General features: G+C 45.5%; 2 protein-coding genes across 3 annotated transcripts in view; one reads left to right on the forward strand and one right to left on the reverse strand.

Annotated features, from left to right (window-relative positions):
* The window catches only part of XKR8 (XK related 8), a 6,405-nt gene extending 1,518 nt beyond the window's left edge, over nucleotides 1-4,887 (forward strand). The window contains exons 2-3 of the mRNA XM_059376862.1: nucleotides 1,543-1,739; nucleotides 3,311-4,887. Coding sequence (XP_059232845.1) covers nucleotides 1,543-1,739; nucleotides 3,311-4,023 — 910 coding nt within the window. The 3' untranslated portion in view covers nucleotides 4,024-4,887. The remainder of the gene's footprint in view (nucleotides 1-1,542; nucleotides 1,740-3,310) is intronic.
* Nucleotides 4,888-7,515: 2,628 nt separating this feature from the next.
* The window catches only part of EYA3 (EYA transcriptional coactivator and phosphatase 3), a 109,201-nt gene continuing 90,810 nt past the window's right edge, over nucleotides 7,516-25,906 (reverse strand). For both annotated transcript variants that reach the window (XM_059376859.1, XM_059376860.1), the window contains 4 exons: nucleotides 23,299-23,413; nucleotides 22,120-22,241; nucleotides 13,176-13,276; nucleotides 7,516-11,205 (listed from right to left, as the gene is read on the reverse strand). In XM_059376859.1, the coding sequence (XP_059232842.1) occupies nucleotides 11,125-11,205; nucleotides 13,176-13,276; nucleotides 22,120-22,241; nucleotides 23,299-23,413 (419 nt within the window). In that variant the 3' untranslated portion in view covers nucleotides 7,516-11,124. The remainder of the gene's footprint in view (nucleotides 11,206-13,175; nucleotides 13,277-22,119; nucleotides 22,242-23,298; nucleotides 23,414-25,906) is intronic.

A 25,906-nucleotide genomic window follows, 5' to 3' on the forward strand; every position in this document is an offset into this window, starting at 1 on the left:
GGTTCCAGAAAGTCTGTGTGGGTGGTACTCCTCAGATCCGCAGGGCCCGCTAGAGATGAAGAAGCTGAAGCTAAGGGATGAGAGTCTTGCGGTGGGGTCAGGACACACTGTGCTCTGGGTTGGGATGGGGCGACTGGAGCCAGGATCTGCTCTTGAATCCATTCTGCAGATTCTCTCCAGATCTTGCTTTGACAAAGCTGCATTGAGTCTCCAGGAGGGGACAAGACGAGCTTTGAGTATTGCGGTTTTGCCTGAGGGACTGCAAGGGCCTCCTTAAAATGCCGGGTGGGCAGAAGGAGAGCAATTGTTAACAGTCCTGGTGGCCTCGAGGAGCCCTGAATCTGTAACTGTGTCCTCTCTTGTCCCATTTCTTTCTTTCTTTCTTTCTTTCTTTTTTTTTTTTTTTTTTTAAGATTTTATTTATTTATTTGACAGACAGAGATCACAAGTAAGCAGAGAGAGAGGGGGAAGCAGGCTCCCCGCTGAGCAGAGAGTCCGATGTGGGGCTCAATCCCAGCCAGGACCCTGGGATCACAACCAGAGCCGAAGGCAGAGGCTTAACCCACTAAGCCACCCAGGTGCCCCTCTCGTCCCATTTCTGCTGAGCAGGAGGCAGACAGCCTTTACTGAACTTTGGTTTTGAAAATGGGGTGTCTGTTCCTCCTTTGGACTGAGGCAGGGGCCTTAGGGGACCCGGGCAGAGGCTCCTGCTGAGGGAGAGCCCCAACCTGGGCCTGCCACCCCTGCTCCTTAATGTCCTGTCAAGTCCATCCAGGGGAAGTGACAGTAAATGTCTGGTGAATGACCTGGCTCTGAGGGAATGGGCTCACCTCCCAGTGGCCAACTGAGATCAGTTCTGGGTGGGGGAGATCGTGGTACATGTTCCACTACTCCCTACATGCTGATGGGTCACCCAGGCCTGACTGCCTAACCTCTGGACTCCCTTAACTCTGTGTCTGTCTCCATGTCCATCACACTGGACAGTCCTCTTAAATGACCCTATCCTTCCCGTCTAACCCCTCCTCCCCTTCCACTCCTTCATAGCCAGAGAGATCTTTCTGCAGCACAATCTGACCTATGTTGCCTGTACTCAGGAGCTCTCAGTGGCTCCCCTTCCCCCACAGGGTCCTAAGAAAATCTTAGGCTTTCTAAAAAAAAATTGAGACCTGTCACTTGGGGCAATTTCATAGCATGCCTTTGAAATTCACACAGTTTTGGGTCCAAATCCTGTTTCTACCATTTCTTAGCTCTTCGGTTTTGTGTCCCCATCTGTCAAGTGGGGATGTTGTAAGGGGGAAATGAGACAGGGTTTGGGATGACCCGGGGACATCCTGGCCAGTCCAAGTGGTGGCAGTTGGTACCCATCCCCATTCTACGGTGAAAGAGTTGGGTGAGGTTAAGTTACTTGTGCCCAAGGCCCCGCAGCATGTGAGTGACGAGCTAGGATTAGAGCCCGCCTCCATCTACACAGTGGGAGAGGGGAGGCCGAACACAGAGCACACTAACCTGGCCCCTGGGGGCCTCTGGACCCGCCCTGCCTAGGTGCGTGCAGGGGCTGCAGCAGGGGCTCCTGGTGTGGCAGCAGGAGGCGCCCTCTGAGTTTGACCTGGCTTATGCCGACTTCCTGACCATGGACATCAGCATGCTGCGGCTCTTCGAGACCTTCTTGGAGACGACGCCACAGCTCACGCTGGTGCTGGCCATCGTGTTGCAGAGCGGCCGGGCCGAGCCCTACCAGTGTGAGTGATGGGCCGGGGGCCGGTTCCCCCTTTATGGTGTCGGGGAGCTGCCGATGAGTGTCAGGAGGGTTTTCATTCTTTTCTAAAGGCTGCTTGGAAAACAGGAGGATGTCCCTTAGGTAAATGTGTGTTCAATCTGGAAGCTACTCCTTAGCCTTCCGAGTGAGGACCAGTGACTAGTGTGGCGGCCACGGGGGTTAAGGGGCTGCCGTAGGGCTGGCGCTGTGCAGCTCCCATGCATAGCGGCCCTAGGGGCTGGCATTGGCTCCGTCCACAGGACACGAGAGGAACGAGGTGCAGAGGTGAAGGCATCTGGTACGGGGCACACGGCACTCCGGGGCACACACTTCTGTTTGTTTGAGGGCTGTGGGTGCATAGGATCGGGGCCACTATGGGGACGGTCTCCACTGTCTGCAGAGGAGGCAGGGAGTGAGGGAAGAGACAGATTTTCTTGGCTTTCTACTTAGTGAACATTTCCATCAGTGGCTCTTATGTACCAGGTACGGGGCTGCTGGGCCCCCAAGGGAGCAGAATGTCTTGTACCCTGAAGGAGCTCAGAGACAAGGCAACAGAGAATGACTATGTGCTAAGACTCCAGAGGGAAGTGGGTGAGGTATACCGGGTCACCTGCGGGGTGGGGTGGGGTCAGGATGGGTGACTCTAGCCTCCAGGGCTCGTGCTCCTGGCCTACTCAGGATTGTGGGCTGAGCTTGTCCAGGTCAGCGAATGCAGCATGTTGGGCAAACTGGGAGGATAGCAGCCCTGCCGAGACCTTCTGTGCGGTAGAAGGGCCATTGCCCCAGATCTGCTTGCAGGGTCGGGGTGGCCTCCTCGTCCACAACAGATGCCCGGTAAACATCTGTTGATGGACTGGGAAAGGGCAGGGGAGTGAACATTCTAGAGGCCTTCCAGTGCTGCTGGCACCCCTCCCTGGAGGTCCTGGTGCTCCTAGTCCAGGGTGGACCACCAAGAGGTGGGAGAGGATCCCCACCCTAAACTGCTAGTGTTGAAGAATCAAGGTGAAGGCCCAGTGTGAGCCGGAATGTTCTATGTGTGTGGCAGGGCTGGCTCTCCCAGCCTGGAGGGCGGCTTCCACCACAGCCTAGTTGCCACCCGTGGAAGTTCCTGCTTTCGTTTGCTTTCGTTTTCAAGAATGCAGACAGGGAACTGGCATTACTGATTTTCAGTGCCCAGAAAGGCTTGGGCTCTTCTGGGAAAGGAAGGGTTACAGGGCCCGAGCAGATGCTCAGGGTGTGGCCAGGGCCCCGGGGACTCAGATGCTGGGTGACACGGGTGCAGATGAGGGTGCCTAAGTCACACACCCCCCCACCAATCCTGGAAGAGTCTCGCCCTGGCAGCACCTGAAAAGTTAAGCCTTGCGGCGAAAGGCAGACTCCACGCTCGGACCCTCGGTCCGTTTTTGGTTGTTTGAAGGGATGTTCTCTAGCTGTAGCTTCCCTTCAGCCATCAGGAGCTCTCACACCCGCCTGGGGTGGCCGTGGGGCCTGGTGGAATGCGTGGCCTCTATGGGGTGCCATGCAGGCTCACCCGTTCCTGCTTCCTCTCCACAGGGGTCAGCATTGGCACGTCCTTCGTGGGCATCTCGTGGGCGCTGCTTGACTACCACCGGGCCTTGCGCACCTGCCTCCCCTCCAAATCGCCCCTGGGGCTGGGCTCCTCTGTGGTCTACTTCCTGTGGAACCTGCTGCTGCTGTGGCCCCGGGTCCTGGCCGTGGCTCTCTTCTCCGCTCTCTTCCCCTACTCTGTGGCCCTGCACTTCCTGGGCCTGTGGCTGGTGCTGCTCCTGTGGGTCTGGCTGCAGGGCACGGACTTCATGCCAGATGCCCGCTCTGAGTGGCTGTACCGGGCCACCGTGGCCACCATTCTCTATTTCTCCTGGTTCAACGTGGCCGAGGGCCATACCCGGGGCCGCGCCACCATCCACCTGGTGTTCCTCCTGAGCGACAGCATCCTTGTGGCAGTCACCTGGTCGACTCACACCAGCTGGCTGCCCAGCGGGATCCCACTGCACGTGTTGCTGCCCGCGAGTGGTCTCTGCTTCCTTCTGGGCCTGGCTCTGCGGCTCGCCTACTACCGCTGGCTGCACCCGAGCTGCCGCTGGGAGCCTGACCGGGTGGATGGGACCCGGGGCTTCCGCTCCCTCGAGGGCCTTCAGCTGCCTCACAACAGCCGCATGACCCGGTTGGCGCAGAACTTCTTCCCTAGGGTTAGGGAGGCGGAGGCTGCTTTGCCACGGAAAGAAGAGGTGAATGGGGTCCTTTGAGGCGAGGCCAGACCCAGCAGGCCCAGAACGGATGGACTCAACTGGTAGAATCCAGAGGATAAGCTAATGATGCTGCTATTAGCCTTGATTCCCTCCAGAAGCACCCGATGCCCGATGTGACAGGCCCTGGAGACCCGAGTTGAGTAAAGACTCAGGCCTGCCTTTGAGGATGAGAACTAGATGCGAACGGCTGGGCCCTGGAGAGTCAGGGGCTCCAGTTACATACAGGACACTTTGGAAGGAAAGAAGAGACCCCGCCCCTTCCCCATCCCATTCCCACCAACTGAAGAGTTGGTACCCCAGAGCTCCTAGAGATGGTATTTTCGCCTCCCCGGCCATCTTCAACATCATTGGTGGAAGTGCTGTCCCACGGCTTGGTTCCCTGATCCTGGACTAGAAGGCCCAGGATCTCCAGGTTGTGTTCAGAATTCTTCCCCTCTGCCTTACCTGTCATTCTGGTCATCCAACAGATGTTTACTGAGAGCCTTGTCTGTGGCAGGAATATTCTGTCCTTGGAGTCTGGAACAAGACTTCCCTCTCTAGCTACTCCTGAGTGGGTGGTCATGCTGGAAGCCAGGGAAGTCCAGGCCCTGTCCGCCTCCCCAAGGCTTCAGTGCAGCCAGCCCGGCCTCTGGCCCTGCTCTCAAGTGGCCATCTTTCAGCCAAGTGCTTGTGACCCTGTGGTCTGGGCCATGGCGCAGCCCGTTGAGTATTTTTCTACTTTAGACAGTACACTTTCTACCTCAGAGTCTATGTGAGAGGAAGAGAACGTGCATCCTTAAGTGTCTATGCAAGTGAAGGACATGTATGTGGTGTTTTTGTTTAACAGTATTACTAGATTATTATTAAAACCTCATGAAACCCTCCAAACTAGTTGTGTCATTAAATCTACAGGGCTCAAAGACACCTGGAAAGAAGGGTCAGGGACGTGAAGTCCACCCTTGAAATTGCTAAAGGTCCTAGGACCGGAGAAGAGGGAAGGTTCTCAGCCTTGTTTTCCAACTTTTGGGATCTGGTGAGCCATTGTGGGGTTGATTACCGCCAGGTGGGCATCAGAACCCAGATCTGGAGCCACTCTGGTGTGTGCTGTTAACCAGCTTTGCTGCTGGGCCTGGCAGGAGGAGCCACAAACACCTCTGGAACCAGGAAGTGAACCCTAGAGCCCGGGGGAAGAATGGTACGGGTGCTGGGAATGCAGTGTAGGGGTGTGGATGTGGGGCGCGGGACCAGAGCATCTTCTGTTGCCCTGGAAGGTACGCGGTTTGGGGAAACCAGGGAACAGGAACATGGCACTGGAGACAGAAGAAAAAGGTGCAGTCATCCATGTGAGAGGAACCAGGATAGTTCTGTTCTTTTATTCATTTTAGGGGAGACCAAACAGAATAAGTAAAACTGTCCGAGCTAGTGTAAAAGATCGAGTAGGGAAGGGCGCAGGGAGAGGGTGAATGCGCATTGTGGGTGGCAGTTCCAGTTCTGTGTAGCATGGCCTGGGAAGGCCTCCCTGAGAACCTGATTCCGCCCTAAAGGGGGGAGGCTTTGGCAGCTGTGCTGGCCTGGGGTCAAAGATGGTAGAGGTGGGCGGGTGGGGGGTGGAAGCTCTGGGGAGGTGATGCTGGTGATTTTTGATGTAGAAGGGTAAGGCCGGAAGGATCTCCAGGATCATCCTGTCCAGTGATTTCCAGACTTGAATTTCATGGACCAGTAAAACGGCCAACATGGCTGCTGACTTAATTTTAACCAAAAAAAGGCAGTAAAAACTATCATTTATTATTATCTTCATCATCTCTTAATAAGATATAATGGCCTTAGAAAAAGGATTTTTTTCTCCAACTGGGTTTTTTAAAAAATTGAGGTATAATTGACATACAGTATTATAAAAGGACAGTTCTTTTAATTGAATACATTTAAACACCCATAAACACATCCATAAGTGAAATCATTATAGTTTCTCTCAAGTCATTGAGAATATCAAGGGCGGAGAACCCAGAGGGTAGGCTTAGTGCCCCATCACCTAGCTTTGGACATAGGCCCTAAGGGTTTCCAAGCTTCCTGTCATATGAAGAGATTAGGTTCAGGGGAGATGCTATATATGCCCAAACAGAAGACAGTGTTTTAGGCAATTCCCTACTTTCCTGAGAAAAATCCTCAAGATGTCTATTCTTTTTTTTTTTTTTTTTTTTTTTATAGATTTTATTTATTTGACAGAGATCACAAGTAGGCAGAGGAGGCAGGCAGAGAGAGAGGGAAACAGGCTCCCCGCTGAGCAGAGAGCCCGATGCGGGGCTCGATCCCAGGACCCTGAGATCATGACCTGAGCCGAAGGCAGCAGCTTAACCCACTGAGCCACCCAGGCGCCCTCAAGATGTGTATTCTTAATGTTTTGGCTAAATTCTCATCTGTAATTGCTAAATGAAAATTGTCAAATGATGGTAATACGTAATTAAATTGAAATAACATACAAGGTCTACCACTTAAAATCTGTGGAATGAAGCAGTCACTTCATTTGTTATATATAGTTCATAGAATTAAGAGTTTTAAAAAGATGGCACTGATATGACTTGCAATTAGAAATTTCTTTCAAGATCCCATCAAGAATTTCTTTTATAAGAAACTTGTTTTTGAAGAATAAAACCACCCTGAATTACTAATTTTTACCTGCCAAACAAAGGTTTTTGAGAAATGAGCAGATGTTACACTTACTATAGGGGAGAAGGGAAGTTTACTCCAAGGCTTGAAAAGCAAGTAATACTCCAGTATTTGTACTTAAGACCAAGTTAAAGATGTAACAAGTCTGCTTCAGCTATGATGTGGTTCGAAATATGTACCTTCTGATTAAAAAATATAATGCCTAGAATACAAGGCAACCCACTTTTCTAAGAGGGAATTAATTTGGAAAAAAAAAAAACACATCTTACAGTCTGACACATGTGGCACTTGGAAGCTAGCCTGAATTCTGGCCTCCTTTATTGCAATAAAAGGCAAAGGGATTCTTAACTGTTTTCCAGACCAGTGAGGGACAGTCAGACCCAAATCGGAAGAAACGAAATGAGCAAAAGTAGTTGATGTGACAGGAAATGAGGCCAAATCAAGCGAGGTTTAGTATCAGATCATGTTTTATTGCTTTTGCATGTTAAGCTCATCACAGCAATGTATTGATTTCTCTTTAATAATTAAATTTCAGCACAATTTGACAGCAAATGAAACCTCTTTTATCATTCCAGTCCTAAACTTTAAAAAGCAGTAGATTTTAGAAACAACTAAGAAATAAACTTTCCCTTGCAAGTTATTTTAAAATATTATTTTATTTCCCCATGTACATTTGTTTATACCAAATGGTTAGTCTTTATTTTCGATGAAATTAATGACTGGGTTATTGAAGAGTGCCAGCTTTCTAATGAGCTCTTCGGATTTTTTTTATGAAGCCCTACTCAGAAGCCTACTTAGCTGGGCAACTGGGCTGATCCTACTCAGAAAAGACACAGGAGCACACTGTATAGAAAATAAAAACTTTATTTTTTCAAGTTTATAAGATAGTTCCCATTACATATAACATTATGGTCAAGGACTCTACACAGCCACGAATGCCCGCAGTCACATAAATATATCCGATCCACTCAATGCCTTTTCCTGCTAAATGAGGCATCTGAAGTCCAGAGGGTTATGTTTTGAGTACAAGCTGTCCTTAATGAGATGGCTCCCGTCAGTGCATTAGGGACTAGCCACAGAGCCTTGCTTGCTGGAGCGGTCTAAATCGGAAGAGGAAGGGACAGAGGGCCTGCAAGTTGGGGATGGGTCAGAACTAGATTTTTCTCTCATAGTTTAGGATATTTTAGAATCCCAGAATTCAGATTTGGCTTCTTTATAAGTGAGAATATCTGGGGAGTTCCAAGTTTTGGATGAAAAAGGAAGCTAATGAAAAAGGTGGTAAGAAGTAGAAGCCTGCTTAAGAAGGCCCCTAACTGTCCCCCTTCTACAGGAGTGAGGAGAGGAAGGCCCCCGGCTCTCCACCCTTGGCTTAGACCGTCATTCTCCAGGAAGAGAAAAAATGTGGCTCCGCCCCTCCCTGCCTCTGCCCCGTGGTTCAGTGGCACCATTCAATGTAGCGAATGTCTAGATGGTTCCACGTGCTGCAGCCAGAGTTTGCCAATCAGATTCTACCTGGAGCTTGAAAAGTGAGTTTGTATAAACTGTGGACATGCCGTGGCACAAGTCTCCTGGGACGCTAGCTTTGCCCCTCAACTTGCAGAGCGAAGACAGGAACATCCCAAACCAAATAAAAGCCCAAACAGGCATCGAAGTCTGGAACAGGCATCTATTCTCCCGGACACCACCAGCCGCCCCAGGGGCATTGGACAGGGTGATGCTAAGGCACAGTCAGTTTTACATTCGAAAGTCAAGCCACCTCTTAAACCCAGGACACATCTGACAACTCCAGACCCCGCACTAGAGACAGTCCTCACCATGAGACGTGCAGACCCATCTGGCAGAACCCACAGCGCCTGGCTGGGGGAAAGACTCAGGATGTGGGTAACTTCATGGGGACACTTTCTAGTAAAGAGGGCTTCCCCTTGAAGAAATGACCCATTTTGCCCTCAACTTCCAAGAGTGCTACCCACTTATTCCTTTCCAGAGCTTTGTGCTGGGGAGGAAAAAAACACAGGGTAAAAGAATGCTGTGTTCCCTGCACAACTCATTTTGGCAAAGAGGAATCGAGAAGCTCTCATTTTCCGTAATGGGGGCAGCAACAACCAAGAGAAAGCAGAGGTGCTCTGCTCGATAGAGCTTCCTCACTTCTCTTAGCCAATTCCAAGTTCCTTTTGCAAAGACCCAGGCTAGGCAGTCAGGGGGGCGGTGGGGGAAACACCATCGAAAGAGGAGTCTAACTCCTAGGGATAGAGCGCTTCTCCCAAAAGGCAGGGAGAGGGAAGTGTTTGTGTGTGGCCCTGTGTGCATGGCGGGGGGAACCACTGCACAGCCTCACAAGCCTGACATGCAGCACCAACCAGGTGGCCTCTGTCCAACTCAGGGAACCCACAGTTATACTGCTAGTAGGGGGAGGGCTTGGGGCCTGGAAGAAAGGCCCATTACAGAGCTTTCTAAGATCGATTACCAAGCCAGGCAGAGCATGTGGACAACTGTGCTCTACACAGACCGTGGAAGGTTGGCCTCCAACTCCATGCCTCATCTCTTCCTCACCTGTCAAGAAACGAGGTCGGAGAGAGACAGCTAAGTAATGAGCACTGACTCCAGCTCCTTCCCCAAACCTGTGAGGAATGGAGCACTTTCTCAATCCGTTCTGAAGGAATGTGTCTATCAGTCTTCTCTGCTGCCATCTGGTGGCCTGGCATCAGGAGGAGCCTGGCCCCTCAGTGCCGCAACATCTCCAGAAAGGGATGCACAGAATCTCTGGGGGTGAGCGATTACAGCTGGGGGTGGTCAAGGGACGCCTCCTCCTGAGGACCCAGACTGCACGCCTGAGCGGCTGACATAATCACCTTTCCAGGCAGCCCGGGAGAGGCTCAACTTCCTGAGTGCTAGGAAGTGTATCCTGCCCGAGCAGGGGCCCACATTCGTCTTGGAGCGATGGAGCATCTGCAAACACACCTGGGCTCTAAGGCTGGGATTAGCTGCCGGGCACCCACCAATCTTCCTAGAGGTCAGGGTGACAGATGTTTCTGCATATAGCAGGCATGGAGTAGGGTTCCAGCACCCTCATTTGGATCAGGAAAGTCTTTCTGGCCTTCTGGTTTCCCATTTTAGAATGGGATTTGAGAAGCAGAAAGGGTGTTCCATGGGAAAAGTGGGTTTTGATCACAGCAATCTGTTCCTCGGTTTCAGGCAAGAGATTTGGGTAAATACATGCCCAAAATACCTTTCTTGGCTTAAGGGCTTCAAAGGAAGTCAAATGTAGTTACGAGTCTGTTCTTAGGCTTGATTTAACTTCTTGGGTCCAAAGCTGAGCGACTGGCCAGAGCTGCATGGAGGCGGATGGGAGGTACAGAGGGGCAGGGCAGGGGCAAGAGTCTAGCACTGGTGACTAAGAAGGAAGAGAAGGGGGGAGGGGTGAGCCTCTGCTGCTGGGGAAGGGTGCTTCTCTGCCAGACAAAGTGGAATCTTCTTGTTCCAAGAGCCAAAGAAGCAGAAATTCCTACAAAGCCTTAGTCCTTTCCCTCCAGTTGGGAGGTAAGCCCTCTGGGACACAGTCTTTGAATAAAAGTCAAGCTGAAGGCTTGGAATTTATGTCTTAAGAGAGGGAGTTTCTAGGGTTGTGCCATTTGGTTGAAGGGGAACAGGGGCTGGAGAGGGGACTAAGGCTTCTAGGATGGGAAATTCCAAAGTCTCAAGGTTATCAGTGTCCAGTGCCCCACAGTTCAGCCAACTAGGAGATGGAAGATCGGGAAGGAAACCGCCCTAGAGAGCAGACCACCGGAGCAGCTAAAGGAGGTGCTACTGTCACAGAGAGGTATTTTAGACATTTCAATTGCTATTTTCCAAGGAAACTTTACACACCCCTTTCTTGTTAGAAGAAGAAAGGAGGGAAAACCTGCTTCAGAGACCAGACCCTTAACTATAAAAATAACATATACATTCCCTGGGAATATGTTCTAGAGCTAAGGAGATTACAAAGACCGCAAGAGATGGTATCACAAAAGTCTGCCACGTGTATCCTGTTCCCGCAAGTTCAGAGCAGTTCTCAAACTGGGCACGAACTAAGAGTGCAACTCTGCCCCAAGAATTGCCTTTTCTTTTCTTCATTTTTTTGGAAACAAAATAAAACGAAACAAACCCCCGAAGAATTAAAAGCACTGTCGCTGCGGTGAGTCCTCTCCATCCCACCGTCTCCTGCCTCTGCACGACGGTGAACACGGGGCCGCAGCTCACTCTTAGCAAAAATAAGCTTCGTCCCTTGCAGCTGTTGGTTCTGATTGTGTTCTCGCCAGCATTCCATGGAGAAATAGAGAGACACACACACAGAGACAGAGACAGAAAGGGAGACAGAGACACAGAGAGAGAAAGAGAGAGAGTTCCCAGATGGTTCTGGTCTCTAGCTCCTTTCAGGAGGGAAAAGGAGCTCACGGGGAAGGGTCTTCATTCCAGTTCTCAGAGAAAATCAAGCTCCAAAGCCTGGTGGAGGGACACTAGATCTCCATGGTTGGTGATTCTCCAGAAAGGCATGTTGTGCTGGAAGAGAGGGGGACAGTTCAGAGCAGATTCACCCAACTGCTTTTGGGAGCTTGCATTTACCTCTCTACCTCTTCCTTTCCCCAAGACACTTGGTAACACTCTCTTCTCCTGCCCACCTTACTGGACTGTTAAAAGGAAGTCAAATGTATAAGGACTTTGTACACTACACGACACTTGACAAATGTAAGAGATTTTTGCCAGGTCTTTCGTGGTAACTGTGCTTTTATGATACATCCTTGTTTTAGCCATTAGATAGGGTCCTCAGGATCAAATAAAATGACCCTAGTGAGAAATTACTATTAATCTATCACATTTTCTTACAGATGGTTAGTTTTGTGTAAATTTCAGACAAAGTTTCTCTACGTTTCGACAAAGTGCAGATCTTGTTCACGACTGAGATGCGGAATACACATATCTAAGAAGTAATAATGCCATTTATCATGGTGTCAAAATCATGTCCAGAATACCGTGTGCTGTTGTGGAAACCACATTTTAAAGAAGGGATCTGAAAAAAATCCAAGTGTGGGAGACCATGTTCTGTGAAGCTGAAGCGGGTTAGCCTGACTGATCGTTTTGCTCTAACTGGTTGCAAGTTACCCAAAATACCGAAGTCTTACAGCAGTTCTTTTGGCAGCGAGCTCAGGGTTTTTCAAGCATGCTGCTCACACGTATTTAAACAGGAAACAGACTTGTTACGTCATACTCAGGACTCGGACCAGGATGTGAAAGTTAGAGATACACGTTTTAGTTCAGTGGGAGGAGGAACATCCTAACAGTTTGGATGACCCCACAATAGAACATGACACACAGGCAGCAGTCTCCCCATCCTTGGGTTTATTCAAACAAGGACTAGAAAGTCCTCTGGGAAAGGGGCTGCAGAAAAGGTCCCTCACAGCATAGAGGCTGAAATGGATGGAGCTCTAAGGCATCTTCCAACCGGTACATGCCATGGTAGGTGATCACAGGCAGCAGCTGAGAGGCGCCTACTGCCTGCTCTGCTAATGACGTCATCCTTCTCTAGCTCCCAGACTCCCTTCCTCAAACCAAGCAGCACTGCTGCTTCCAACCACTACTGTCTTCTCCCGGCCCAGAGGGCAACAAGCACTTCAGAACCAAAGCCTCAAAGATAACACATTGAAAAAAAAGATACACATCCTTGCATTGCTACATAAAATAGTGAATGAAAACGTAATGAGGTAATAATGCCACCGGATTAGCAATCTCACAGTTCATTCACAGTTGGGAGTTTTTACATTAACTGGATGAAGAAAACCAGGACAGCTGGTCCTAGCTGGCAACCCTCCACTCCAAACGTAAGAAACGGAGCTGCGGGAAGGAAACGAGAGCATAGAAAAAGAACTTCTGTAGATCCATTTAATAAATGTAGCTGAGGAAACTCCAAGAGGAAAAGTAAACTGTCCAAAGTCACACAGCTCATCAAAGGAGGAGAGCTGACCCAAATTAATTTTAGATTCCATAGTCAAGACTCGTTCATCTATGGTTTCCTGTAGTGAGATGAGGTGGCCTGGAGTTGGGACCTGCGCAGTGAGGGGGTTAACAGCAGAACAGTATTTTCTGGGCTCAAAGATAGGAAGGACTTCATCTGAACGAATTTCATTGGCTTTTTGAGAATCTAAAGCCTGGAAAAGTCAGACTGATTCACCTTTTTGTAGTGAAGTCTCAGGTTCTTGGGATGAAGACGGAAGATGCGGCCCATCTCCGGTTTAATGATGGAGGGCCCAAAGGTTTTAAAATTTTTGAGTGGCAGGGAGCGGGGAAAGGAAAGATCTAATAACTTAAGGGAAAACCCTATTTGGGGGAAAAAATGAATGTCTTCTTTTAAAGAAAAATAGGACAGAGAGGGGAAAACACTGTAAATGCTCAAGATTGCTACGATTTCTGACTTTTACCGTTTTTCTAATTACTTGTGGCGTTCCCACAGGGACTATTGTTTTTACCATGGTTACCTGTTTGGCTGCAATTTCTTCATCTCGTCCATCTCCAATCACTACATATGTGACTTTCTTTCCAAACCTAGATACAATTCTCTCGAAGCAGCTCTCCTTACCTGATGAGAAAAAGAAATTTCCCATTAGGACATTCCCCCTACCTTTTTTCAACACTAAAGAAAAGAGCTGCTGCTGATTCACCTGCCTAGGCTTAGACAAAACAAGTGACAGCCCATGTAATTTGTATGGCAGGGAGTGGGGGTGGCAGCTGGAGATCAGCAGGCCTGCTGCCCAAAGAATGTAGAATTGTGCTATTAAGACAAGACTTTCTAAGCATTGTGCTTTTTAGGTTCTTATTTTAATAAGTATGGTTTTTTTTTCTTTTCTAAGTAGGCCCATACCCAGTGGGGGCTTGAACTCCTAATCATGAGATCAAGATCTGAGCTGAGGGGCACCTGGGTGGCTCAGTGGGTTAAAGCCTCTGCCTTCAGCTTAGGTTATGATCCCAGGGTCCCGGGATCGAGCCCCGCATCGGACTCTCTGCTCAGCGTGGAGCCTGCCTCCCCCTCTCCCTCTGCCTGCCTCTCTGCCCACTTGTGATCTCTGTCAAATAAATAAATAAAATCTAAAAAAAAAAAAGATCTGAGCTGAGATCAAGAGTTGAAAGCTTAACTGCCAGTCACCCAGGCGCCCCTTAGTGTGGTGAATTTTTACAAATGGAAAGCAATGGTGTCTAGGCAGTGTGAAAGCTAGGATACCACCTCCCTACTTTATAGCTTACAAAGGTAATTCCTTGAATGAACTCTCAAAATAATCCAGTGAGAGGAGTACAGCTCCCTATTGTAAAGATGAAAATGGGATCGAAAGGATTAGTTACTTGTCTCAGATCACAAACAAGCTAGTAGCTACACTCCGGGCTCCAGGATCCAATCTAGGCTGTGGCTATCTTGCCATGATGAAAGGATAATTTTGGAGGGAAACTGTTTTAGTGTAGGGAAAAAAAGTGGAAGCTTAAGGTCCTGATTTCGTATTAGTAATAAGAAACAGGCAAACAGCCATTTTCTTCCAATTCTTCATTTTCCAGACACCGTTTTGGCTTGGGTCTTAGGTCTTTCACAGGGGGTAACAGCCCCCAGAGTACCAATGAATATGGCAGTAAATCAGACCAGAATATCTAGAATGTCACATCTATAGTATCTATTGAATGCTGTAACTGCAACTGAGATAGTGGATCTCTGAAGTTGACTTTGGGAAAGGGTGATTCCAATCCACTGCAGACAGCTGAGAAACATGGCAGTGTATCAAAATTCAAATCCCATCTGGAATGCACCAGTGACTTGCACAGATGATACTGCTGTAGGAAAAGATACTTTATTTACATAAATAAAAGGGAAATTATTTCCCTTGCTTTTTCTTCACCATCTTATATTTTATTTCCCTGTTTCTGCCACCTTCCTCAGTTAAGCAAGGTCCTAACTTTGTTTCCTTCTTCATCCTGCTCCATTAACCTTCTAATCCTTTCTCCTTGCCAGATCCAGTGACTTAGCACGGGGGTTCCTGTGTGAAGAAGAAAAAGGTGCCTCTTCTTCAAGGCACTTGACTGCCATCTGCTGGAAGATTGTTGTAATAAATATATAAACACGAATCTGCAACAACACGATAATCCACAAGAACCTATCCACCCATACCCAGAAGTCCTGCTTGGCACATCTGAGCAACCACAAGTTTCTGAAATCCCTAGCCCAACTGGCACCTCAACCCCACTGAGCGAGTCACCTGGACCGCTCGGGCTTCAGTCTCCCCCTTGTCATAAAAAGCTTGGCTCAGGTGCATTTGGGTCCCTTTCAGTGCTAACATTTTACAATAGCATTGTTATGCCCAACAATCAAATCAGGCAGTGCAGTCAATGTCTGCAGAATAAATACATATTAATCTCATAAATGATTCAACAGATGCCTAGTCCATGTCTTGAGCCCTAATTCAAATATTAAATAGTTCAACTAATAAATTTTTACTATGTTCAAATTGTTGAAGAGTTGTTTGTCTAACTCCATGGCAAATATTATAAACTAAGACGACCTCTGCCAGACCCAATCTACTTTATGATCTGTCTATGGAAAATAACCTTAAATCAGTCAGATTTTAGACTTTTCCCCTAAGGCCTAACAAAGGGAATGTTTCATATTTATTTGCTTAAAAAACATTTTATTAAATCATCTGACAGAGCGAAGGCATGAGAGAGCACAAGCGGGGGGGGGGCGGGCAACACAGGGAGAGGGAGAAGCAGGCTGCACACTGAGCAGGGAACCTGATGCAGGGCTCGATCCCTAGATCATGACCTGAGCAGAAGGTAGACGCCTAACCGACTGAGCCACCCAAGTGCCCCAGGAATGTCTCATATTTAGAGGACAAGGACATTAAAAGTTTTTCATTGTCACAGCATGTAATGGTCAAGGACGAAACACATTTAGGAATGTCTCCTCTAAAAGGATTACGAGACAGAGAGAGTTATGAACAGCTCACAGTGAAGAAGTAGCTACATTAAAAAAATGACTCCCGTACCGTTGGTAAATAAACTTCGTCCATTTTACACTCTGCCAACAATCCTGAAGATGAGCTTTCCATTCAGGAGGATATGGCCAGTGATCACTCAGCTTTACCAAACATCAAACCGCTAAATCTAACTGCAAGACCAACTAAGCCTTTGGAGAATATTGGGTTTCTGGGCTTCCCCTATCAAAAACACTTCTGAGACTTTCAGATGCTTTAACCCACTGAGCCATTCAGGTGTCCCACTTCTGAGACTTTCAGAAACAATTTGGAGAATTCTTTTTTAATGTCCAAGGTAACAGAGTGGCCATAAAAGAATCATAACTCTGAAATCAAATATTTCTTCTCCTTGCTCCCATCTCACAAGCAAAGCCTCAACTCTCATTGTAGTTACCAAGGTGCAAGGTACCCACCCACAGCTTTGCAAATGAGCTCTGGATGAAACGAGATTGAGAATAGTTACCAAATAAACACATATATTGTCAGAGGGAATAAAATCATTCCCATTAGTCTGATGAGCCTTCGGGTGTCAGAACTCACTATATAACAAGCACTACAGAATTTCTACCTTTCAGGAGTGAAAGGCTTATTGCGTGCCCTGGGTTCTTATGAAACACCAAGTGAAGCAGTGGCTGTGAGAGCAAAACATGAAGGGGGGTGGGTTTCCCCCAATCCCTTGTAAATGAAATAATTCAACATACAGAACAAGGAGAATAAAAATAAACTCCCGTATATCTATTGCTGCTCCATTTTTGTCGAATGTTATAACACTTTCAGTTGCTTTAGATAAAAATGAATATGAGAAACTACAGATTTGATTTCCTGTGGACCCGTTGACCCTTTCTTTCTCTGGGAGTATATATCCATAAACACTCTGTGTTATGATATATACTCTCTGTGAGTATATATCCATAAACAATATATGGTATATGGTTGTGAACACTTCTGACCTTTAGATAAATGATACACACCTTACATATCTACCTGCACTGTTTCTGTGTTGAACATCGTCTCCCATATTAATCTTTAAGGATGTACGTACTTCTAGTTCATTCACTTTTTACTGTCATATAGCATCCCACTGTTTGGATATAGCGATTATTTTCTTTTCATGGACAGGTTCACAGAGTGGCTGTTCCCAATTGTATTCTATTATGAACAATGTGGCATCAAAAAAATCCTCACACGTCTCCTTGTGCACGTGAAAATTACTCAAGGGCAGGGGTGGGCCAACTTTCTGTGTCAGGAGTCAGGCAGTAAATATTCCAGGCTTTGCTCTGTTGCAACTACTGGACTCTGCTCCTACAGTGTGAAAGTAGCTATGGAAATGATCTGACATGGCTATGTTTCAATAAAACTTTACAAAAACAGGCAGTGGACAGAATCTGGCACATGGGTTATAGTCTGCAGAGCCTTGTACTAAAGTACATTTATCTAAAAGGGGAGTTACTTGATCATAAGGTTATGCACATCTCAAACCACTACACATTGTCAAACTATTCTCCAAAAAGGACTATATCCAGTGGCGCATCGCTGGCTCAGATGGTAGAGCATGCAACTCCTGATCTTGGGGTTGTGGGTTCAAGCCCCATGTTGGGAATAGAGATTATTTAAAAAATAAAATCTTAAAAAAAGAAGGCTATCTCCATTTTTAATCCCATAGGCATAGTTAAATGTTCCCATTTCCTTGATAACTTTGGCACTGCCAGACTTAAATTCCTGTTAATCTGATAAATGGGAAATGCATCACACTTTAAGGACATCTGTATGTCCTTAATTGGTGAGGTTAAGGAACTTGCCATATGTTTACTGGTGTTCTGATTTTCCTCTTCTGCAAACTGTTCCAAGGTTTCTGCCTACTTTTCTAAAATGCTGTTTGCTGCTTCATAATTTACAGTTCTTTACAGACTCTGTACACAAATTAACAAGTAAAAGAGTTGCAAGTTATCTTCTACCAGTCTGGTTTGTTTTGTCAACTTTATATTTTCACTCAATATAAAATAGAGCATCATCCAATTAAAATGATCATTTTGTTGTTGCTGTTTTTAAAACTGTTTTTTTGGGGACTTTTAAATAAGATCCTCTTCTACCTTAAGGCCATAGATACTCTTCTGTATTTTTTTTCTAAAAATCAAAGTTTTGCTTCTCATGTTAAGTTTTTTTTTGCCCATCTGGAACTTCTTTCTGCAAATAGCACAAAGGAATACAATTCTGCTTTTCTCCTCATATGGATAACCCAGTTACCCTCGTACCAGGAAGTGAAGGTCAGTTCCAGAGGACAGAGGATTTTTGTCACTGCTATATTCCTAGCACCTTCGCAATGTGAGACACACAGGAGGCAACAGCTACTGTCCTTCCTCATCTAGTGAATCATTACCACTTGCATATAAACTTTGTATAAATTTCTCTTACATTCAAAAATTCTCTTGAGCCCATATGACCCCCGCTTACTACACTTCATTTCTTTGTCCTTCTTTATAATTGATCTAAAGTGTCATATGGTTACCATCTCCAGCTCTTCTCTTTCCAGTCTCTCTCAAGCCCATTCCAATTAGGTGTCACTCCCATCACTTTGCTCAAACTGCACGTCAAGTTTATTAATGGCCTCCATGCAGCAATTGTACCTGACCCATTAGCACAATCGGAGTCCAACCCTCTCCCTTCGTCCTCTTCTAAGACACCATTCTCATTTTCCTTCCTACCTCACATACCTCTCCTTCTAACACTGCTGCTGGTTCCACCTTAAGATCCAAATGTTTAAATATTAGAGGGACTCGGGGCTAAGTTCACAGACCTCTATTCTTCTGTCTGCATTCATTCTTATGACTTATCCAGTCATTTTTAATAACTGCACACACGTGAAGACTTCCCATTATTCGTCTCCAGCCAGTACCTCTCCCTTGACTTCCAGATTCAGATATCCAACTGCCTCCCTGACATCTCCACGTGCTTAGCTAATAAAGGTTTCAAACGTAGCATCTAAAACTAGACCCTTCATCTTTCTTACCCCGGCCTTCTCCATCTCAGTAAATGGCATCTGTGTCCTTTCAGCTGCTTTAGGCCAAAATCCTCGGACTCTTCCTTAACTTCTTTTTCTTTCACACCCCATATCCAAATTACTAGCAATGCCTGTCAAAATAATGCCTTCATAATATATCCTATATATATCACAGACATATCTATCATCATATATGACTACGTCCCCACCTCCATTACTACTACCTTATTTCAAGCCATCCAGGATCTCATGCTGTATTGTTACAATAACCTCCCAATTTGCCTCTTGGCTGTTCTCCTCAAGCTCCTAAATCCTATTTAATGGGAAAGTCATTTCTTGTCAGTCTTCTGCTCAAAACCTAAAAATAGCATTTCACTGGAATAAAAGTTGAAGTCTTTAAAATAATCTACAGGGCCCTGCAGGCTCTCCCTACCCTCTCCTTTGCTCTCTCGTGACTTTATTTCCCAACATTCTTCCTTCCCTGCTCTTCCCTGAACACGTCTCCAACCTCTTCCACGGGCTGTTCTCTCTCCTCGGCATGCTCTTTCTCCAGGTAAAGGCTAATGGCTAACTCCTTCACTTCTGTTAGGTCTCTGCTTAACTTTTCAAAAAAAGGAAGGAAAGAAGGAAGGAAGGAAGCAGGGAAAGAAAGGGCTAGAGAGAAAGCTTTTCCTTGAGACACACCTAACTACCCTATTTGAAACATGGCCTTCTTTTCCTAACTGATCTTTAGCTATAGCACTTACCACCATCTGATGTATGTGCTTTGTTTTCCTTAACTTACTTGTTTACTGACTACTTCTTCCCACTAGGAGCAAGGATTTTTGTCTTTTTTGATCACTGCTATATCCCCAGTACCTAGAAAAATGTCTTGCAGATAAAGGTGACAAATAAATACTTGGTGAATGAATGAAGAAAAAAAATGTCAACAGGACCTGATGGGCTTATTGCCTCCATAGGTCCTGGGGTATGAGTGCACACACGTGTGTATATGTGTGTGTGTGTGTGTGTATAAACATATAAAACTAGAATTACTTTTTATGGAGAAAGCTGATCAACAGGTATGTAGTAGATTAAAAAAAATAATGAATAACCACAGCTCATCTTCAAACTCTAGGACCCTCTCCTTTGGTAACAACAGGGAAGCAGGAACTCTAAGAGTTTGGAGAGATGATGAGAAGGCTGCCAGAGTCCTTTTTTTCTGACCATGTGTGGCACACAAGAAGCAGAGTGACACACTCTGCTGCCTTCTTAGTGGAACAAGTTGGTTTTGTATAAACCTGGTGCCAATTAATTAATTAATTATTTCAGCAAATATTTATTGAGTACATACTCTTACCCATACTTGGTACTGAATACATTTTTAGGGGTTAAATAGTACCTTCATATACACAGTCCCATTTGAGTTTCACAACCTCTCTGGAAGTTTCTCATTTTATATGAGAAACCTGAGGGTCAGGAGATAAAGTAATTTGCCCAAGGTAAGAACCAGTAAGTGGGGGAGACAGGACTTGAATTCTAGTTCTTTTTTTCTTTTTTAAAGATGTTGTTTATTTATTTATTTATTTATTTATTTTTAAAAGATTATTTATTTATTTATTTATTTGCCACAGAGAGAAAGAGATCACAAGTAGGCAGAGAGGCAGACAGAGAGAGAGGGGGAAGCAGGCTCCCTGCCGAGCAGAGAGCCCGATGTGGGGCTTGATCCCAGGACCCTGGGATTATGACCTGAGCCGAAGGCAGAGGCTTTAACCCACTGAGCCACCCAGGCACCCATGTTGTTTATTTAAAGATGTTATTTATTCATGAGAGAGAGAGGGTGAGAGACAGCACAAGCAGGGGGAGGGGCAAAATGAGAGGGAGAAGCAGGCCCGATGTGGGGCTCCATGTGGGCCTCGATCTCAGGATCCTGGCATCAGGACCTGAGCTGAAGGCAGATGCTTAATTGACTGAGCCACCCAGGCGCTCTGAATTCTAGTCTTTATTACTGTTTTTCTTTTCAAAAAGCTGTACTAAATACCGTAAAATCTGCCGTCTTAACCATTTTTAAATGTACATTTCAGCAGTGTTAAGTATACTCACATTATTCTAAAACGTTCCATGGTACAAAGCTAAAATTCTATACCCATTAAACGACAATTCCCTATCTCCCTTTCCTCTAAGCCTCTGTTAATCACCATTCTACATTGTTTCTATGAGTCTGACTAAGAAACTCACAGTATTTGCCTTTTTGTGACTGTCTTACTTCATTAGCATCACGTCTTCAAGGCTGACACGTGGTTGTGTACGACAGTATTTTCTTCCCTCTTATGGCACAGTGATATCCCACTGTATGTCTATACCATATCTTGTTTATCCATTCATCTGATGGACATCTGAGTTGCTTCCACCTCTTGGCTATTGTGAATACCGCTACTATGAACATGGGAGTGCAAATATTTTTTTGAGATCCTGCTTTCAATCCTTTTGGATATATACCCAAAAGTGGGATTGCTGATCATATTTCTTTTTTAAATTTTTTGAGGGATCACCATACTGTTTTCCACAGTAGTCCTACCACTTTATATTCCCACCAACAAAGTAGAAGGGCTCCAATTTATCCACATCCTTGTCAACACTTGTTATTCTTTTTCTTATTTTTTTTTAAACTTTATTTTAAAGTAAACTCTACACCCAATGTGGGGCTTGAACTCATGAACCCGAAATTAAGAGTTGCATGCTCCACTGACTGAGTCACGCAGGTAACCCCCCCATTTTTTGTTTTTTGTTTCCATTTTATTTGTTTGACAGACAGAGAATGAGAGAGCACAAGCAAGGGGGTGTGGCAGAGGGAAAGGGAGAAGCAGGCTGCCCACTGAGCAGGAAGCCCAACTCAGGGCTCGATCCCAAAACCCTGGGATCATCACATGAGCTGAAGGCAGATGCTTAACTGACTAAGCCACCCAGGTACCCCGATTTTTCTTTTTTTGACGGCAGCCATCTGAATGGGTGTGAGGAATTTAAACAGTTTTAAGTATACAGCTTAGTCTTTGATTTTTAATCTAGTGCTTTTTCTATTAGACTATACTGTACCACTCTCTCTGGAAGATAAAAATAAATCTGGGATGAGGTAAAAGTAGATTTCCAAGCTACATATTATGTCCTTTCAATTATTATTAATGGAAAGAATATGATAAACTCCTACAAACCTGGATCTGAATCCGGTTTATGTAATTTACTAGCTGTGGAGCCTTGAGGAAGCTATACAACTGTTAAGCCTAAACTGGCCCACCACTAATATTAGGAAAAGACTGCTGTGAATATTAGAGAGATATACATAAAGTGCCTAATTAAGGGATTGACGAGTAATTAAGTACATCATAATTATGAAGTATTACGTAAGGCACGTGACAAGAAACAGAACTGAAACCATACCAATTTTGGTAGCACTATAGATGTTTTCAATAGGAAATATTTCTCCTAGCCCATACAGGAGAACCTTGGCCAGAGCTGGAACCAGCTGCGTCGTAGTGATCAGCACATTCACACAATTCTTTCTAGAAGGGAGAAAAAACAAAAAGAAAAGAAAAGGAAAAAGTGAAACTAAACTCATATGAGAGCAAGAATTCTTTAGAATCTAATTATTAAAAACTAACCTCTTTAGAATCTAATTAATAAAAACTAACTAAAAAGGGCCTGATACTTGTTCAGTGCTATGTTCTGTTATTGCTCTAATTACCTCAGGTTTTTTAATTTCCCATATTAAAGGACAGAGATTCTATATATTTAATGGGCACTGAGCCAACAACTTGATTCTTGTCCCATTTCCCTTCTGACCATTCTAGCTCACTGCACTTGTAACAAATAAACCACCAACCCATGTCACTGATAGCACACTCTACAAAACCAGTAACGAAGACTCAGTCACAGCACTATTTCATCAGAATGCAATTCAGCCCTTTAATAAGGTATGATTTAAATCCTCTTTGCCTTTCACACAATGGCAACATAGATTCCAGAATATACATTAATTTCACATGACCTTTACCTTCGCGGGTATCCACCCGTTGGTATCAGTTTTACCGTTTGCTCTACTAGGCTGTATCTGGAATTCCTGCTTCGAGGGAGGGAGCAAAAAGGGTACTATAGTAGACTGTATTTGACTATATTTATTTCCCATTCTAAGCTTCAAGCAGAAATCTTAAACTGCTTAAATTCTCCTTTTCTTCTGAATCCTGCCTTCCTGAAGGGGCTCTGATACATTTCTTTGGAGCTTCCTGTACTTAGGATAGGAGATGTGTCTCCTACAGGGATTCTCTGATTTGACCAGGCCCATTCCTGGGCTGGAGATCATGGGTTACCAAACTTTAGTTCTGTGAGCAAAAAGTAAGGGGAAAGAAAAAAGGTTTTCAAATATAAATATTCTCTGAAGATCTGAACATGTGCTGTCAGCGCGGAATGACCTTGCCTCCCGCCTAACCCAAGTGTCTGCCTGCATCTTTTCGACTCCTCTCGCCCCTATCCGAAACCAGTGTTAGGGAGTGGCCTATCCTGGACTGGGGTAGGAAAGATGCATCTAGGAGAGGATGAGAACTAAGAGAGCCGTTTCCATACCTGGACTGGATGAGAAGTAAGGACTTTAACGCAGTTCCTAACCAGGAATCTGTTAAAACTTCAATTTCTGCTCTTAGTCTCTGCAGTGCTTCCTTTCTCTGGGGACTGAGCAGGCCTTTGGGAATAAAAGCAGACACATTTATCATCTGACGGTATATCCTTGCTGACACTGAGGAAGCAACTTCTAAATTCAATTTAGAAATACTGTGAGTCACTGAAATATTCCAATGAGCTAACAGGTTTCTCTTCTTGGTAAAACTCTGGAGTAGCCTCCTTAATTAAGATACCTTTTTGACTTTCCTCCTCAGAATGTTCTGCTGGGCGGGGCGTGGGGGGGGACTACAACCACCACCACAAAATCAGCTGAAAGAAACACTGTGATGACATTCTGCCAAAGCTCACTCTTTCATGAAGAGCCAGTCACATGACTGGCAGATGGGTGGACCATACTTCGAGCTGCACTGTTTTAGATGTGACATCAAGCAAGAATCAAGGAGGGAGAAATGAGGGTTACAGTTGGAAGAGTCTGCAGCATTTCCAATCTCTCTAAAGAAACCGAAGTGCAGGGAGGGAAGGGGGTCTGCCTAAGGTCATATAGCAAGTTAGTGGCTTTTGGCCTCCGAAGTCTTTGTTCTGCCATACCCTGCTCCCACGGTGACGGTGCGGTTCTCACCCCTGCACAGCGCATCAGCCTGAGATTCCAGGCTGAATGACCAACTTCATGAACGTCATTTATTTGTACTGTACTTACTTCTGAAACAACTCCAGCTAAGAAGAGACTAAAACACTGCTTAAGATCAGACAATTAAGCATAAAACAAAAGAGAATTCATCTGATGGCAGCATGTTATCAGCCATTTGAATTATAATATTGAAACCGTAAATCTGACCCTGTATTTTCTGTAGTGAAGGTAAAAGAGAAACTGTGAATTCTATTACAAATATTTCACAAAGACAGGAGGCATTTCTGTGAGGAGAACAGTATATAATTTGTTTACAGATTGATGGTTTCACAATGCAAACCTAGAATTACATGACTCTCAAGGTCTCTGATAAAACAACAAAACCAGCACCCTTAGGTCATGTGTGGCCTACATGTAAGTACACATGTCACACACTTTTAAACAGATTTTATTTATTTATTTGACAGGCGGAGATCACAAGTAGGCAGAGAGGCAGGCAGAGAGAGAGGAAGGGAAGCAGGTTCCCCGCTGAGCAGAGAGCCTGATGTGGGGCTCGATCCCAAAACCCTGGAATCATGACCTGAGCCAAAGGCAGAGGCTTTAACCCACTGAGCCACCCAGGTGCCCCTGTTAATTCCTGTTTTACAAAATACAGGTGGACATTACTTTCAATATGTTCCCCAGGGCAGGCTCAGGGGATTCTCACAGAGGGTTATATCACCTTCCTCAGGAAATCAGGTCCTGGCACCCAGTGAACAGAAAAAGGATCAGACACTGGGCTGTATACGAAAACAAAAGAAAGGCTAATGTGTGGAGAGAGTAGAGTAAAAAGATGGAGTTGCCAAAATAAAGTGCTGGCTCTGAATCATGAGAAAAAAATAGGCCATAAAAAGGGCACTCTAAAAAAAGCAAATTAAATTCCCAAAGTCCCGAGGCCTGTGATTTTTATCTGGTACTGGGGGCTCTAACAGCAATTAACCAAATTACCTTCGAAGCCCTATTTTCACTTTCTGTAGCACAATGTGAGGCAGCACAGTGCGGTAGCAGGATCTGGGGTAATATACCTCTAGACAGTTTATTGAATCCCTGAAACTTCATGTTTTGAGGGTGATGGTTCACAGCTTAAAATTTTTTTCTCATTAAGGTACATCACTAAAAAAGGAACTGCATCAGGGCGCTTGGGTGCCTGTCAGTAAGCACTCAACTCTTGACCTCCGGCCATGAGTTCAAGCCTCCTATTGGGCACAGAGCTTACTTTTAAAAATAAACAAACAAACAAACAAAAAAAAAACACAAACATCTTTCATACTTAGAAAAAGGGGGGGTGCTGCATGAACATAAAGTGCACTGGACCAAGAGTTAGGGGATTGGGTTCCAGCTGTGACCGTGGGTTTGCTGTCCTGAGCAGCCTCATGATAAATGTGCTTTCTCGAATTCAAAATGAGGGATTCTGATTATATCTATATTTTTAAATAATGAATTTTCTTTTTTCTTTCTCTTTTTAAAAGATTTTATTTATTTATTTGACGCAGAGAGAGTTAGCAAGAGAGGTAATACAAGCAGGAGGAGTAGGAGAGGGAGAAGCAGGCTTCCTGCTGAGCAGGGAGCCCGATGTGGGGCTCCATCCCAGGACCCTGGGATCATGACCTGAGCTGAAGGCAGACGCTTAACTGACTGAGCCACTCAGGCGCCCCTCAGATTAGATTTCTAATGTCTCTTCTAATTTGAACAGTCTATGGCTAATTTATTAATCTTAAGTAAAATAATTTTAGGCAAAGTAACACCTGATATTTGAGTTATTTCTGGGAAGGATTTCCAAGGTCCAACACATGGCTACTGCCAACCTTTAATTCTGGACTGAGTTTTCCATCCTTTATAAATCTAGCCACTTGTTCTGCCTGACTTGTTTTGATAGTTACATAAATC

The sequence above is a fragment of the Mustela nigripes genome, chromosome 14, assembly GCF_022355385.1.
Source record: "Mustela nigripes isolate SB6536 chromosome 14, MUSNIG.SB6536, whole genome shotgun sequence".
In the NCBI taxonomy this organism is placed as follows: Eukaryota; Metazoa; Chordata; class Mammalia; order Carnivora; family Mustelidae; genus Mustela; species Mustela nigripes.